This window comes from Zosterops lateralis (assembly GCF_965231275.1).
Source record: "Zosterops lateralis genome assembly, chromosome: 19".
Lineage (NCBI taxonomy): Eukaryota > Metazoa > Chordata > Aves > Passeriformes > Zosteropidae > Zosterops > Zosterops lateralis.
In genome coordinates, this window is record NC_139779.1 from 2816670 (window position 1) to 2834941 (window position 18272).

At 42.7% G+C, this 18272-nt stretch overlaps 1 protein-coding gene across 2 annotated transcripts in view; it reads right to left on the reverse strand.

The window, feature by feature from the left end:
• The window catches only part of VMP1 (vacuole membrane protein 1), a 60855-nt gene that overhangs the window by 26352 nt on the left and 16231 nt on the right, over positions 1-18272 (reverse strand). For both annotated transcript variants that reach the window (XM_083875189.1, XM_083875190.1), the window contains exons 7-8: positions 9106-9273; positions 4944-5075 (exon numbers count right to left, since the gene is read on the reverse strand). In XM_083875189.1, the coding sequence (XP_083731315.1) occupies positions 4944-5075; positions 9106-9273 (300 nt within the window). The remainder of the gene's footprint in view (positions 1-4943; positions 5076-9105; positions 9274-18272) is intronic.

Below are 18272 nucleotides of genomic sequence, written 5' to 3' on the forward strand. Positions count from 1 at the left end.
ATTTCTGTTCTAAAGTGAGACATTTATTACCGAGAAAATCCTCCTGACCTAACACTGAGTGAAAATGTTGCAAAGTAACCCAGGTTTCCTCACTGCCTGGCTGATTTCTGATTTATGTACTGACACCACTGAACATGAAAATCACTTTTTAGGGAACGGATGCAAAGAACCCTTCAAAGCAGAACTCAAAAAGTCATCTCCAGTCACCATGAGTAATTAGTGCAATGCCCTGTGCTGTTTTTTTCCTTATCTGTGAGCAGGTGTGCAAATGAATAGAACAATGTGGGCACGTTCTCCTGCCAGTGCCCAAAGAAACCCAACCAGGAGTTGCTTTACACATTCCTTACTCACAGCTCTCATTGTCTTCCCCTCTGCCTATTTTAACTCTTTGCTACCTCTTTTCTCAGGAAGCGCTCAAGATGAAGTTCCCTTATTTAAAGCTGTCGTTGACTCATTCCAAAACTCATTTTAAAACTCGGTGATTTTGGAGAACAGCTCAAAACTGAGCTGCTGCTCGGTGTATCTCACTTTTTATATTGTCGCGCATTGTCACTTTGCCACCTCACTCCCCAGCATTTCTGGGGAGTTTTGAAAGTGCAGCTTCAAGGTTGGATCACTTCTGAATTTCTATTTAATTACAGGCCACCATAAAAGAGGGGAAGAAACCTCCCCTACAGCTATTAACCAAACACAGGCATCAAATTTGAGGAATGCAGGGTGTGAGGAGCTCCTGGTGACCACCCACAGCAGCAGCACAATTAATAAAGAGAGGAAGCTGGTGAGGAAAGGGAAGACTGAGCGAGAGAAAGGGATGAGTGGAATTTGATGTTCAACAAGTGATTTCTGGGAAAGAAAAAAAAAAAAAAAAAAAAAAAAAAAAAAAAAAAGACTAAAAAAGAAGTCAAGGTTTCTCACTTATTGTACGTGACCCCTCCACTTCCATTTTTATGATAAACGCTTTATAAAAACCTGCTTGTGGTCTGCTTGAACTTCTTTTTTTTCTTGTACCAAGTACCCTTAAAACCCTGTTGATTAAACAAACCAGCAGCTTTTTCAAGCAGGAACTTATCAGAGAGGAGCTGGTAATTTAATCACGGCAGAGTGAGAGAAAGAGAGGGATCCGTTTTGCATTTGGCCATCTCAAAACGCTGCTAATTAAGTGAGATTTCACTCATTAGTCGTGCCTAAAATCATTCCCGGTGGGTGAAGTCAGTGTCGTGTCAGAACACAGCTTCTCCCCGGGTGTGGCACGGACTTTGCTCTGTTCCTGCACCCCACGTGGAGATGTGGAAAAGCAATGAAGGATTTTCATTAAATCTATGACAAAATCCGGCCGTTTAACCCCTTCCAGCCCTCGGGGAGCAAGAGGGGAAGGGGGGAGCTCGGTGGAACTCCTGACGCAACCCAAAGGCGGGTGGTTGCAGCTCGAGTTTTAATACAAACCCTCTCGAGTCCACGTTGACAAATTCTTCCCCGAGCCCTGTGGTTACAGGGAAGCTGGTTTCAGTCTGAGTCACTCCCGTTCAAACAGTTTACTGGAAATGGAGGGGAGGGGGAATTTTCACAGAAGTCATGTGATGGCCAGACAAACCACAACCAGAGAAAGGTTCAGTGGAGGCAAAAAAACAGGTCCCGGCAAGGAACTGCCACAGTGTGTGTGTGTGTGTGTGTGTGTGCACATGGCACTCAGTCATCTCCAAACCAGCCCTGCTCGGCATTGCTGGGGATTTAACCCTTCTCCAAAGAGCCTGGATTCTTCCCCAGGCTTGGAGAGAGTAAACAAAACAGCAACTGGCTGATAGTAACGCGGGCAACTAGAAAATATTTTTATATATGGAAATTTGGCTGAGGTGGAGGCTTGCACAGAAGCAAAGCCCCGGTGTGTAAATCATTAGTTCTTAAAGAGATGCCACTTAATGAAGCCAAACACTGGGAGCCATTAAGGATTAGATATGCAGAGATATCAGAACTTTCCCCTCATAGCAAGGGATACTGTCACGGCAGTGCCCTGAGGGAAGCTGGCACCAAAAGTTGCTTTTTCACTCTTCAACTTGAAGTGTTTCAGCATGATAGAGAACTGAGAAAAATCACCAACCAGCAGCTATTAAACTGGCAAAAAAGAGAGTGGGGGGACACAAAACTGCACGAAGTGTCTGTGACTGTGTCATTACCAAAGTCCTGCTTCCCCTAATTGAGAGGTTGCTTTGGAGTATTAAAACCCTCCTTGGCTCTGGAATTCCACTGGAACAGAGTTAACAGCAGCTGGGACGCCAGTTTCAAACGTTGGTGGGTTTTAAACGCTGCCTGAAGTATGAAGAGCTCTGGCTGGGCTGTGCCTTGTGGCAGTTCTGGGGACAAAGAAAAGCCACCCCCTTGTGCAGGGCACGGCCAAGGCAGCTCTGACACTCCCTGCACAGAGCTGGGACTCACTGCTGAGCACACAAAGGGACACAGAGGAAGGAGAAGTGAGTGTTCCTTTAAAATGAGGGGCTTTTTTTCTCTAGTGTGCTAATGGAAAGTACAGGACAGACACATGGGCTGCAGGTTAATGAGCTCCCTCAAAAGCCAGCACAAGGAGACAGGTCACTCAGATCTGAGATCCGGGACAGAGAAGTCCATCAATAGACTCTTTAAAGTAAATGGTATTTTACTCTGTGTAACTCTGAATGGAGCACTAAACCTTTACGCTGTTTAATCCTCTTAGGTCCCTTTTTTGGCTGTTATTTTTGTGGCCAGCCAGGAGCATATTCCCCCTCCCAGATCATCCATTCTCACCAGAGGAGATGCTCATCTGTTTCTCCAAATTACCATTGTTTTTGAGAAACAGCAGCAACGAGCTCTCTGAACAACACACACACACAGAGGCAGCACAAACGTCAGAGCAGCTGGCTCTGCCTCGTAGGCAAAGAGCAGCTCAGCTATTCTTCAAAATCCAACACCCATCCCCAAACCTTCCAAAAAAGCTGGATGCAGAGAGACCTTTATAGTGAAAAAATGCTCCTGTCACTTGATATCAAGCATTTGCAGCATCCCCAAGGCACAGGACACTTGTCACAGCCCCCGTGTGAGGCTTCAAACTCAAGGCAGAGTGGGAGAAAAAGCTGATGGAGGTAATAACAATTGTTAATGAGCAATTTAAAATTAGACATCACCGCTGCTCATGAATACAAATTACAGGGCAAAGAGTGATAAGCTGTGCTGGAGATTGGGATTTACAGAGGTCATAGGAAAGGCAGGCCTGTCTCCCACAGACATCCAGAGAAAACATGATTGAAGCCAAAAGCAAAAAGGAAGTCACATTAGCAAATGGAAAAAACTGAACTGTCAGTTTTATGAGCACAATACAATTTAATCGGATTGTCAAAGCCTCATGTTAAAAGAGTTTATAGAAACCAAACCACAAGTGGAGTTTGAAAGATTTTTTTTTTCCTGGCCATCCATCCACAAAACAACACGCTTCAATCCAAACTCAATTGCCAAGAAAATAAAATCAAAAGTACTGGTAAATAACAGCATCATTTTTCCTTCATTAATTCCACAAGGTCGTTTGTTTACTCCGGGCAGTCGATACAGCTATAGTTTGGCCTGGCCTGACAAAATGCTCTCTAGCAAAAAATTTTCTTCCCAAGAATCTCACTGTGCCTTCTGGAAACCATCTCTGGCTGCTCCCACAACTGTACACACATATAATTTGCTGGGAGAGTTTCAGTAAACACAGATACTGAAGTCATGTATTGAACTGGTTTCGTTGTGTTGTTTTTTTTTTTTTTACCACAACTTGATTTTTGTACAGTTAAGGGATTACTTTGCAAAGCAAAGATTGATGGGAGAGTAAAGAACAAAGCAGATTCTTTTTTCCCCCTGCTGCATCTTTAAAAAAAGAGAAGAAATTACTATTTATAATAGCAGAAAAACCCTTTGGAACCTTCTAGTAGGGGGAGGCTCTCGGGAAACACAGGGTTTACTGTTAGAATTACTAGATTGCATTCAGTATTTCCAGACAAACCACTTTCATGGAAGAGCTTCATCCATTTCTTTTGAAGGAGGGGAAAAAAAAAAAAAAAAGTATATATTTATCTCCAGAAAATACCCTGAGCAGAGGAGTTTAAAGACATCAGTGCATGGTAAATAGCATCTGCTGGTTTTTAACAGCACTCTCATGACCCGTCTCAACTTAGTGGCAGACAAAACAGGATAAAGAAGGAAAAATACAAAGGGAAGAATTCGGCGGCAAGCAGCACGAGGAAAAAATGTTTAATTTCGTCTAAAACACTATCAGGAACTTGTGGCCAGGATGCAAACTCTTGACCCAAAGGAAAAATTATCCACAGCAGCACCTGACTGATGTGCAGCATCAATTGCAAACTGTGCACTATTTAAGCCCCGGAGAAAAGAAATGACAAGAGCAACATAAAAGGGACTTGGAGCAGTTTTGCTGCATTTCCACATCAGGAAAAATGTTTCCTCAGGCTGATGAATGGGTCACACACTGGTCCCTGAGGGTGTCAGTGGCAAGGCAGGAAAATGTCATCTGAAAGGGATGAGCTGAGGCTGAAAATCATCTCTGGCCCAGGGAGGCTTTAAATGCAGCCAGAACAACCAGGATTATGGAACAGCAGCTCCTTTACCCCTGTTTTCCCAGCGCAGTGTCTCCCAACCTTTATTGTGCTGTTCTTGGAACTCTAAATAATTGCAGTACTTGTAGCAAATTCTTGGCTGCACTATTTTATCTGCTCCAACAAGCTGCATTCTTGCCCTCCCATCACCACAGGTATCACCCAGTGCAGGCTCTTTTTCCATCCCTGGGAAGTCTCTTGTGAACTCACACCAACTGATTTTTTTTTTTTTTTTGGCCCCTTCTGGTTTAATTGGAATGGTTATTTACTCCCTCTCTTAGTTGCTCTGTGTTTTATTAATTCTGTTGTTTTGCAGGCTGTCCTTACTTGTGCAGTCTCTGCGTGTTCCAGCATCTCCTCGAATTCCTGGTACTCCTCATCATCAGGTTCAGCACCCGAGAGCCTCGCTGCCCTCGCCATGAAATAGGGGGGCAGCTCTCCAATGGCTGTACCAGCACCCTGAGAAAAAAAAAAAAAAAAGAACAACCCTGATTTATTTTCCTGTTTATTCCCAAACACAAAACATGTGAGAGGCACAAATCCCGTGGCCGTTTTCCGGAGCCGATGAGACCAGCTGTTTGGAGCAGTTTGCTTTCATCCACACCGGCTCACAATTCCCAATTCTTTCCAACAGAATGCTGCTCCCTTTGAAAACCTATTTCCCTTTTCTTTTCCCCTGGGCAGGGTTGCAGCCTGAGGGTTGCAGGGTCAAGCAGACACGACCTGTGCATCCCTGGGGCCCCCGTGGAGCGGCGCGTGGCCGGAGCCGTGGGAGGCTGGAGCTGGTGGCCCTGCTTGTCCTCCACATCCCTGCTGTCCCACACATCCTGAGTCAGCACTGCTGTGTCTCACCCCACCACATGATGCCAGACACATTCCCCAGCATGTGACAGCCCTTGATCCCCCAGGGGCCTCCAGAATAATCCTGGAGCTCCTCCCCGGTGCTGTCCCGAAGTTTGCTTGTTCAGTCATGAGACTCCGGGCAAGTGTTTGTTAGAAAACAGGCTCAGGTTTTTACTACAGCAAGGGAAAAATAGGTTAAAGCCAAGCCTGAGCTCGAGTTTTTCCCCTCTCCTTCAGCTGGGAGAGCTGGAGCCAACCCCAGATGAAAGGACGGCTGCTTTCTCACCGCAGGAAAATTGTATTTGTTTTCTCAGGACATCAAATGACTCATTTCAGTCTTGTGGGTAAAGGCAGCCTTAGCTTAACCAAGGGAAAAGAGAGAGACGAGCTAAGATTGGACATATGGATAAACAGAGGCTAATGGAACAGGAACTCTGAATTAACTCAGGATGGTTTAAATTTAGGGCAGGTAAGAGACAATAGTTGGGCACTGCACGGGAATGCGCTCCCTGCAGATGGCTTTTCTCTCCCAGGGTCAGCAGTGAGTAACAAATGCTTTTCTCCTCCTTTGAAGCAACGTGAAAGCTTTTCAATTTCCTTTGTTCCTGCCCTAGACACAGCTGCAAGCAAGAATTCCAGCTGCTGTGGATATTCCAAATCAACAGGTTGTGGTTTTAAATACCACCGCAGTTACCCGAGCTGTTAAATTCTCAGTTTAAGCACCCAAAGTGCACGGCCTCAAATGTTTATGCCCTTGTTTTCCACAGAAGAAAAAACTTGAAATGACTGCAACAAGCTGAACTTCATTAATCTGCATATTTCTGGCACAAGGGGAAGATAAGCCTGAAAACAGTAGCAACAACACTTCAGAAAAATTAACTTGAGGTTATGTTCTCAGGGTGATGCAAGAAGAAAAAAAGTCACATTGCTCCTCCAGGCTCTGCCAATTTGCTTTGGCTTCGTTCTGTGGACTGAGGAAGAAGTTTTGCATGTGTGTACTGGACATGAACTTTTCTTTAAATTGGCTCAGTCACATGCTCATTATTACAAAACATTTCAGAAGTGCACCAAAAAATCATATGATTTCATGTCTGCTGGAGATAGGTTCTTTAGGTGCATAAAAGAAATAAAAAAAAGCAGCAATTAAGGGCTCCGAAGCAGTAACTATTTAACTGCTTTTTGTAACATTAGATATTTCACCATTTAATTCTGAAGGCCAGTTTTACACGGGGATCCCTTGGACTTGCAACAAACTGGAAAAGCAAATGCTAATCAAAATTCTTTTACATTCAGAAAGGGAAACTGGGAAATGACTCCACTAGAAAGAGTCTTTTAACCAGATTTGATCCTGCTCAGGACACAGGCCGCCTGTTCTGCTAATCCTGAGCAATTAAACATTTTTATTCTTTCCCCTTATTTCTTGTAAAAAACCCAAAAAAGCTGCAACACATTAAAAAATATAGGGCACTATTGAATTCCTTGTCCCTGTGGGATGGGAGGCTGTGAAAACTGGCATTCACCTAAGAGATTGTTTCTGAGCCCTTCTGCAGGCCAGGCCTGCTGCAGCCAACTTTTACAGGGATTGAAAAAAAAAAGCATCATTTTCATCCCACCTAATAATTCCTTGGGCACAGGGATATTTAATCCTTGTAACACTCATTATCAGCAGGAATGGCCATCAATGACGTGCTGGGGACTAAGAATGATTTTAATCTCTAGCTGAAGTTGGCTGCTGGTGGTTTGGTGACCCTTGTGCAGATAAATCCTCACATTTCACCCCACAGGACACTCAGCCTGGGCAGCTTTACAGCCACAGCTCTGCAAAGTCATCCTGGGATGGTTTGAAACAATCAGCCTTTGCACTTTCTGGAAGTCACCGTTATCTTTGCTAAGTGGACATTTAGTTCAAGAGTGACAGACTCCAAAATAACTCTCTTCCACAGCTTCCATAAGAAGTGAGCTGGAATTAGGACAAAAGAAACACTCTGGAAGCAGCAGCAGCAATTGCCAACTTGATTTGGCTTACAGGAAATTAGCAAGCAATGTTTATGTACTCACGAAACATTCCAAGAAAGCATAACATGACATGAGACACCACTGCTAGACAGAGGATGCTCCCCAGGGAAAATCCAGAGGAGACAGAGTTCAGAGCAAAGGTAGCTGACAGGGAATTGGAAGAAGGGGGAGGAAAGGGTGAAAAAGTGGGATACAAATGTTCCTGTTCTCTTGTCCTTTCCCTAATCTAATCCAAGGAACTCAAGACCACGAAGGCACTGCTTGTTCTCCCTCATGGCTGCTCTGGAGGACATGAGATTCCAGAGGCTGCCACTCTTGTTCAGTCATTTCTAAACTTAATTCTCCTCATAGCTCAGTTTTTACATGGCTGCAGATGAAGCAAGAGATGTTTACCCTCAGCTGCATTTTTATTTTGCAACCCTAGAAACGTAGCTGTAAATGCCATTTTTATTGCTCGTCTCTACTAAACAGATTTCAGCAGAGGAAGAAAATAAAGAGAAATCTTTTATGTATTTATAGTCTTTATAAGTATTTGTATGTTTACTGAGCATTCAGGCAATTCTGGCCTTTCATTAGGAGTGAAATTTAAGTTGTACTTTGCTTTTTGACAGGGCTCTGAGTCCACTTTCTCTGTTACTATTTTAATTTTAGTCTCTAAACTCACACAACAACCTGACTGGATTTTTTGTAACTAACACAACTGCTGCTATTTAAAAAATTGTAGTGACCAGTTGCCTTATATATTAAATAACACCAGGGCAGGCATCAGATCCTGTTTTTAGAATTTCTCTGCATTTGAGTGTGAGGGAGTGTGAGTTGGACAACCAAGAATTTAGTAATTAAATCATCAGCTAAGACAGGAAGCCAGCAGCAAAATAAAGTTAATTTGGCATTGCAGTTCACAGCAGATGCATCTGTGTAAACTGCAATTCAAAATGATCTATATGTAATGAAAAAAACCCAGCCTGGCTGACCAAAATCCTCCAAAAATTAAATTTCTACAAGAAGCTGAAGATTAAAAAAAAAAAGAAAAAAAAAAGAGGAAAAAGGAAAGGAAGTTCCAATGACAACGTTTCCTAAGACCCTGATTCACTTAAACAGGAAAAACAGGTCAGCTTTTAACAGAAAAGTGGAAACAGGCAGAAAAACAGAAATGAAAGATGTAAAAAATGTGGAAAATGAATTTAATTTAGTCTAATTTACTGCTGCAGCCCAGAACAAGCTGTGAGATGAGGGCTGAGTCCTGCAGATGAGGAACTGCAGCTTCACTTGTGTAACAGGCCCCAAATTTTTTGGAATTATTTCTTGCTTAGACCTGGGAGCTGCCAGATCATCTGGGGTGCAGACACCCTTGCTAAAATTTACTCTTTTACATCAACAGCCTTCAAGTTTTCTGCTGGTATTTAGCAAACAGCACTGCAGCTGATAAAAAATATCCCAGGAATATTCAATTAATTAAGCATTAAAAGGTTCACCAGGAAGGCAACTTTTCACATTACTTTGAGCAGTGTAACCTATCATTATTTGGCTAATTGAGGAATTTTTTTGTCTATTGCTGGCCACAGAAATGAAACACACAAGTGGAAATTGCAGTTTGTTGTTTGTTTTTTTTTTTTTAAACAAGCCTTACCCACATGCAGGCCTCCAGCCTGACTTTTGAGATGATTGCCCACAAGGAGATGGAGCCTTGAGTTGTCTCCTCGTCAGGGCAGATGATTTGATCCGGGTAAGGAGGCTCAGGGAAATTCACTGAGTTACATTCATAGGCAGCAAGAGTGACTGAGGCTATGTGTGGACCCTGAAAAACAAAAACAAAACAACAACAAAATAAAGAAATTTTAATTGAAAGAAATGTTATTTGAGTTAGAATAAAATTAAAATTAAAATTAGCTCTCCACGCCATTTGTCCCCAGGCTAAAACTTAGTCCTTCTTGCTTTGGCCATTGGTTATTTATGTAATTTATGATTACATAAATATCAATGTTATTTATGTAAAATTCTTGTTTGTAGGAGTTGTTTTTAAGACCATCTGAATTGCAATGCTGAGCTACTAATGTACTTTTAAAAAAATGTTTAGGGGCCTTTCAGCTTTTGCCCTGCCACTTTTCTAAAAAAACCCAGGAATTTTCAAATATTTTACAATGTTCTCCTTAAGGTATTTATGACCTACAGGTTTATTAGAGGAGGTGTTTTCCCTACTGCTGCTTTTAGAGGATTAGGCATTTAAATTATATATTGATTTTTTTTAATGACTGGGTTTTAATGACATCTTGCAGCAGACTTTCTTAACTTCTGTATTTTTCTCTAACAGCCAGTTGTTTCATTTGTGTCTGTTTTTTTTCTGAGTAAACAAGAAAGTGACCACACTGCTTTTTGCTAAAAAAAAAAACCAGTTTGAAATGTGATTCAGAACTTAAACATTATTTAAATACCATTTAACTGAATTAATTTTAGTCTCCATCTTACACTGAAAGATTTTTTTGGGGCAGACCTCTAAATAAAACGAGCATAAACATCTATTCAAGAAATGAATTGCTACATAGTTTAAAAACCTGAAAGAATTGCCATTATTTTTAATACAAAAGAATTGAGAAGCAATTCAAACAATTTGAACACCAGACATTGTAGCTAAAAAACAATCACTTAACAAAGGTCATGGAAATATTGTCCAGAGAAGAGGGAGAGGAAAAAAAAAATAAAATTACTGCATTAAAGTGAGGTCTTTATGTAAAACCACAGATTTAAATAAATCTAAAAGTTTCATTAAGTGCAGAACAAATTACACAAACCATAACTTTTGCTATTCATTATTTGATGGGTTTTGACATCGGGCTGGGAAATATTGCCAGCAATTTTTTTTCTACCTTTTTATCTGCAATCTTAATTTACTTTCATTTTATTAGAGCAATAAGGGAGTTTGATATACCCCTCTCAAGAAAAAAAAAATCAAAGCTGGATTTATTACAGAATAGAGGGAAAGTGTGAGTGAGCTGAGCCCTGCACAGGACTCCCTTTGAAATGCGGGAGGCAGGGGACACATCCAGCCCCCAAAAGCTTCATTTGCACATTAAAGGGTGAAATTCCCCCACAAAAGGAGAAACTCCATCACTCCTGGATTTGAGGTTCACTCACCAACATTTCAGAGCCCTGGATTGAGGCAATGACATCCACACTGGAATTTTTCAGTGAATGAAGAACGTTGAAATAAAATCCCAGTTATATTTTCTGTGTGGCAGCTGCAACTACTGTTGGCATATGCAAACAATTCAAAATAAACCCATTCTTCTGGCATGCAACTGGTAAAGGACAAGCTGCTCTGATAGCAAAGAAATTCTTTTATTTATCCCTTGTTGTTTTACAGGAGGCTCATTCCAAATGCTTGGGTGTATTTTGGATTGCAGAAATACGATGTGAGATGATAAATGAGGCACAGTCTCTCTTGAGGAGAGGAAAAAGGTTCAATGAAATAAAACTGAAAAAGAGGGGATCCAGAAATTGATACACAAGAGAGATTTTGATATGGGAGAGCAAAGACTGGAAGAATTAATCAATGACTAATAATTTATATTATTAATATTCCTGTAGGCCCTACTGGCAATAAACTTCTTGGTACCTGTAGCAAGATCATCTCCACAGCAGCCTCAGAGCTAAATAAATAACAACATCTCTCTCTTTCACTCATCAAAGGCTGATGCAAAGAGATTTGAAACTTCCCTAAAATTGTAAAGTACATTTATGGCAAACCTGGGAATCTCTTTCTCTACTCTGAAACTTGGAGAGTTTAATCCCATGCCCTGATTGCCCCTCCCTAGGTCTGAGAGATACGGAAAAAAATATATCTCAAGTCATCATCCTAAAATTAATGGTTTTCACCTGCAAAAATCTGCAGTGAAACTCTCCTGAAAGGCAGATTTGCATGGAGGAAACTTCCCCGGGTTTGAGGTGTAAATGATCATTCCCTCCAAGGCCCTGGCCAAGGCAGTGAGATACTGTGGGAATCCAGAGGTGGGGCTTTCACTCTCACAGAATTTGGAATACACACCATAGCACGGAGGAACTACAGCCAGCTTATTTAGAATAGCAAAGAGACAGATTTAATCACTACTGTCAGCAGTGATAAGCAACCCCCAGCCCTTGCAAGGCTTCAGCATCACCCAAATTTCTTCCTAAAGTGCACCCAAGGTGGTTAAAGCAGATTCTAAAATCCCAGGGGAGCAGACAAGGACAAAATACCCAACTGGAGATGCTGCAGGAGCCTCTCCCAGCAGAGCTGCCACCCTGGAAGTGGCTGAACAACCTCAAAATTCTCCTGTTGAGAGCCCTCCCAGTCTCAACAAATGCCTGCAAAAAGGAAAAATGTCACAGGGAGTAGCCAATGGAAAAAACAAAAAAGGCATTTCACAAAGCAGCTGTGACTGGCCACCTGAAGGCCAGGCCAAGGGAACAGAACTCTCCCAGAGCAATGTAAACAATTCTATAATGGAAAAAAGTCGGAGTGGTGGAAGCCACAGAAGCCACATTTGAAGTGGAATGAGGAATAAATGCAAATGGTTTGTTCAGAGTGATGAAGTGTGGGATGGAACTGGAGTGAGATGAAGGCAAGCAGAGCAATCCCGGGTCCTCCTCCAGTGTCCAGGTGTCCTGTGGGTCACAGGGACACTGTCCCACGCTGGGCAGGCTCAGAGCAACACCCCAATATCTGCTTTTGGGGCTTCCCCAAAGCCCTGGGTACCAAACACCTCCAAACGATGCTTGGCTGAACAGGCCCAGGGCTGGGAGGAGGAACAGGAGGATTGGGGGAGTTCATTTCTATTTAGTGATGGTTTAATTCTGAATGGAGCAGGGAACCAGCCTCAAACAGGCTGGAGGTGCCAGCTTTGGAAAACCCCTGACTCTACACCCAGGAGGATTCATTCTCATCCAGTGTTTTAATCCTCTTCACAAATAACATCTCCTCCACCCTCTCCTCCTCCTCCTCTGCATGGGGCTGAGGAAATACTCAGTGTTTTGTCTCCCTGCAATGGTTCAGTTTGTTTCAACACTTGGGGAAGTCACAGAATCACAGAATCATCAGGTTGGAAGAGACCTCCAAGATCAACCCTAACCTCAACTAAACCATGGCACCAAGTGCCACATCCAGTCTTCTCTTAAACACATCCAGAGATGGCAAATCCACCATGTCTCCAGGCAGACTATTCCAATACTTTAGAATAGATATTCCCCTTGGACTGTGACTGTAGCTCTACCTTTGAAAAAGACCAAATTGCTTCAAACCCCATCACTTCAAACACTAAATTCCAGGTGATTCAGATGTGCTCTTGACCAACCCAGGAAAACTCACTGAAACTCAAGGAATGTAAGATCCTAAACACCAACTCTCTTTCCCTCACCCTCTTCCAGCGATTTTTTTTTTTTTTCCTTTTAAGCTGCAGGAGGCACTAACAAAGGACAGCAGAGGAGGAATTGAGCAGCATTCTGCTGACTCGGGTGAGAAACATTTCCTTGCCACTGCTGACGACCAGAAGGAGCCTGTGGTCAGGCCGGAATGTGATGTGTTAGAAATATCTGTACAATTTGCAAATCAAACAAGACAAGATTTGCTCATCGAGATGAACTCAACATAAATCTATTTCTTAGCAACAGCAGATCGGGGAGGGGGGGTTTGGAAATCCCTGTCTGCACAACCCCAATGTCTCAAAGAAGGTAACTTCGAACTCTTGAACTCACAGGGCATCAAAGGAGTTTTATTCCAGTGATTGAAGGCACCCAAGTTGGAATGGCACAGAAATTAGTTACTTAAAGTGATGCATTATAAAATTTCTAAACAGTAGAGAACTTTTTATCTATAAATTATGCTTGGAAATTTATCTGTGGAAGTAGAAAGAGACAGCAGCCACATGTAAAAAAAATTACGAGTTAAAATCCTTAAAAACATGCTGATCTGTATAATTCTTATAGCAGAAAGTCTTTACCATAAGGAAAAATGACTGAATATCCAATTAAAAATGAATCATATTTTCACATTATTAATCATTCTGAGCACCTGGACTGGGAAGTCAATTAAAGCTCCCAACAAATCCTGTATCAAGTGTTGGTTTCTCATATGGCCCTTCACAGAACAGCCAGGCCTGCTCAAGTGATACAAGAACAACCACAGCTAATTTTAACATTTTATTTTGGGGGAAGACATAATTTTAGACTGGCTTTAATTTAGCAACATTTCTCAAAGAAAAGTGATATGTCTGCCAGCAAGAAAAATATTACCTTGAACTCCTTGCTGAACTTAATGCACTAAAAATCTGTTTTCCTGCTTTTCACACTGGGTTCAAGACTCAATCTTTGCACAGGGGGAGAACATGTCATGATGTATTTGATGGAGATAAATTGGAAAAACTAAAGCTTGCTTCTCATGGGAAACATCCTTTGAGTGGTGCCCCAGGCCACGACTCATCCCATAGTTATCCACAAAGTCATTACACCTCTCCAGAAAGTCACACCACAGTTACAGAGTCCCTTTTATCTCTGAGAGAGATGGACAACTACCCACAGAGAGAAGTGCTCTGTGATTAAGAGGGAGAAGCTTGGTCTGGAGGTGGCTGGTAAATATGTGCAGTTTGTCTGTCTGTCTGTGTTAGGAGATTAAAATGTCTCATGATTTTATAACGTCTGGAATGTGGTGCTGGCTGGAAATAAGGGCTGGGGATGGAGGATCCAGTACCTTGAGCATCCACCAAATGCTCAGGACAGGGTTTAAAGACCTCCACAGCATTTCGAGCTGTATATTAATTTCACACTCACGCCGGTTGTGGTTCAGTTTCTATTCCCACTTCAGCCACGCCTTACCCCACAGAGCAGAGCTGGTGGAAATTCCAAATGATCGGCCACAAACTCTGAATTTGACTAAACAAGAGCCACTGAGGGAGCAGCACATGGCACCACTGCCTGTGTAAAGGGCCACGGTGCTGCTCTAAAAGAGGAACATGAAAAGCAGATTTTTTTTTAAGGCTGTGCCTACATTACTTTCTATAGGAACAGATAGACTCATGTCAGGGGGAGGCACAAGTGCAAGAATTCAAGTTTATGTTCTGCTGCTGACAGGAAATCATTAATAAAACAATAAAATACTCTGTCAGTGTTCTCTCCTTGCCCTTCCCTAGCCATCCACGCATTTCTGAAGGATAAAGCTCAGCGTTTATTCAAATTGCTGCCAGCAGTGGTGATTGGCTTTAAAATCTCCAATTAGAGATCGCTCTGCACAATCATCGTTATTTTCAACCTGCTCCAGGAAGCAGGACGTGAAAGGGATAAAGTTCAGGCTGTGCATAAAAAACCAAAACCAAACCAAACCAAAAAACTGTAAAACCTCCAAGGGAACAAATGAGGAGAAAGCACAATGTGTCCTCCCGGCAGAGATCTGACAGAACAAACCTTGAGGAAGTGGAGAGCAGATAATGAAAACAGGGCGTCAGCTTTGAAAAGGTAAAGTCCATCAACCTTCAGGAGGAAGAAAAGGGTGCAGCCATGGTCCCATTAACTCCTCCATCACCCCAGGACTGTTCTAAGCCAGCAGTGCTGGGTTTACTCTCTGTAGATACCTACATGCATCTGGCACAACACTTAGAGGGACCAAGAGTTCAAATTTACCATTTTTCTCCTTGAAAACACCACTTCTCATCTCCAATTTTTAAAATGCAAGCGAGCCACCAGAAGATTTAAGGAACACCCAGATTGCACAACTGATTTAGCAGCAGTGTCCAGTGAGTTCAGCACACCCTCCCAGTTCATCAGGGCATTATTAATATCAGTACTGTAGATTCAAGCAGGACAGAGCCCAGGTGTGCCGTAAGCGGGAATTTCTGGTGAGATAATTGCAAAAGTGATTTTTAAAAAAGTTTTGTGTTGATTCATGGATTCCAGGATATTTTAGTCCATTGTAGAAAGCTCAGGACAGCTGGAGGAAGTAGTTTAAAGACAGGAAAGTAACAAATGACAGAGTAAGAGACCAAAACGACCCTCACAAAAACAGGCTCCATTTCAATTTATTTTAAAATTAATTTCTGCCTTCTGCACCCTCCACTCGTATTTTTCTTTCAACCACCTCAGCAATTCAATAGCAGTAATGTGAGCACAGGTATTAGACAGAAGCTTTTTTTTTATTTCCTTTGTTTTAGGCTCACAAGTTGACGTGTGAATTGGAGCACAGTGAGGGCTGGAAATGAACACCTCAGTTCACAAAAAGAATTCAGAGCTGGGAAGGGGAGCACTGCTGCACCTCCCACCTGGGCTGAGGCAGCTCAGCCTTTGTTTCTCACTTTTTCCTTTACACACAGAACCATCATTTTCTGGGTTACTCACAATAGTTTTGAATGATCTGCGTGGAAAGAGCAAAACCTCTCCTGAAGGTGATAATTACTATGAAAATACTCCTGTGTTAGTCACGAGGAAGTTAAGTGGAGAAAAAAAAATCAGAATAAGTCGTGTGGGTTTCTAAATTATTCTGTCTACTTCATAAAAGTGGAGTAAGTCCTGTTTTGTGAGCGCTTCTTTTAAGAGGGACTTAAGTAATTTTCATCACAAGTCCTCTTACAAGCTCAGCTCCTGGAACAAGAGAACTAAAAGGAATTAGGTTTGACTTAAAAAAGCTTTCAGTAGTCCTGACAGGAAACCGTTTATTTGTGTGGGTTTGTTTTCTTGGTTTTTTTAGTTATTTACACCACCAACATATTTTTTTTCCCAAGATAATGGACTCATTATTGCACAAGTGTCTGGCTTTTATATCTTCATATTCTAACCTAAACCAGTTTGGGTAGGGCCAACACAGGGCTCATTTCAGCTGCAAACTGTGACTGTTTGGGGAGGGCAGAATGTGAGCCCTGAGTGAGGGGAACCAATTCAGAATGAAAGTGAGATGCTGAGCCCTCAAAACCAGACAAACCCAGCCCTGCTCTCTCAGGGCAGCACTGGCAACAAGGGCACTGCCTTTCTGACTTACTTTTCTCTTTAAAGGCACTTTTCTGCTCCTTATTTTTCTGCTGTGCCCTCTTCCACTGTAAGAATTCCTGACAAACTCACATATTCCAGGGCTGAAATATCCGGGCTGGACCTCGGCACAGGCACTGCTATTGTACCTCACATTTCCTGTTTGTGCTCACCCAGCCACCAGCACAAACCCCCTCAGCAGTCACCCCTCGGCTCCAGCAGCAGCAGCAAATAAAATCCACATTTAAGCAACAAAAACACCAACAATGCAAACAGCCAGAGCTCGGCCTGATCTTTTGAGAGGTGAGGAATTCGGTGCCATTCATCCCTTTCAGGGATTTCACATCCCCAGGGAGAGGGGACCTTACCCTCAACCACTAGTTTTAAGCACTATTTTTTTTTTTTGGCCACATCTTTGACAATCCGTTTTTTAAGAGCTGAAGTGAAACTAAAGCACGAGGCAGAGAGTTGGGTGGGGATGGCCACAGGCTGTGATCCCAACCCAGCACTCCACCTACTGTCCCCTTGCTCTGGAGCCCTCTGGCAGCAGCGCCACCTCATTCATTCATTTTCGGCAGCAAAGATCTTTCAGAGATGTACAAACACCAAAAAATTCCTCATGAGTTACCCTCAGCCATCCTCTGCTGGTAATGAGGTGATTCATGCTGTTCGTATTTGAATCTCCCACCGACAGAAAACATCTCAGGACCGAGGAAAAAAAGCCATGTGCTGCTAAAACCAGGATTTAGAGTCATTAATCATAATAGTTTTATTTCCTACAGAACCACATCATGATTGCTATTTTTAAGGGTTGTTTTTAAAGAATTGTGAAAAAACCTTTAATGGGCTTCAGGAAAATAAGCCAGTGGAGTTGTTTTGAAAGTGTCAGAATGGAAAGCATTCTTGGGAAGAGTGGCTTGATTCCCTGTTCCTGCCTTGAAGATCTGCTCTGTGCCAGCCCTTAGCTCGGTGCCAAGTGCAGCACGAGAATTGTTTCCCAAAAAGCCATGTCAGATTTTACATCCAGTTGCTGGCAGCAACTAAGGAAGCAGCATTAAACTAGGAACTGAAACATCAGACAATGTTCAGGCCCTTTCTAACATATAGAAAGCTCTCGAATTACAGGAACAGCAATTACAAGCCTGGTATCAAACTGACACACTCGACCTGTCCCTCTTGTACCAAGGACTGGTGACCAAAAAAATCCCAAATCAGATGTGAACCAAAATGATCCCGAGGCAGCAACACCACCCCCCCCCCCCCCCACACTGAGGCTGCTTTAAATTCTACTTTTAGCAAACTGTTTCCAAGTGCTCTCTTCCCAGCTAACCCCAGGATCTCTCCTGGCACTGGAATGCAGCTCCAAAAAGCAGCTGGTGAGAGATGCTCTGAAGGATCCAGACAAATGACAGTCCTCAACACTGGAAAAACAGCTAAAAGCAGGTGAGGGAGAGCAAACATCAGAGTCATTCATGTACTGCAGCCATTGCATAACCACCTCCAGGGCCTGCCCAGTGCTGGGGAATGGCCATGTGCAGTAAATGGATAATCCAGTGTATTTAATTCAGATGCACCTGTGTGACAGCTGAAGGAGCCTGAGCAGGTGCCTACATGCCATCAATTCCTCCACGTGCCCTCAGTGGCACAGACAATGCTGCAAGTCCCAGCAGAGCTCAGCCCCACATGGGTGGGCCCAAGGGCATTGTTCTCCCAGCATGTAATTGCATTCCCAACAACCTCCCTGTACATACAGCTTTAAAATGAGCAATTAATTAAAAGCAATTTGAAAGCACTTACTGGGTCTATCCTCTATTGCCA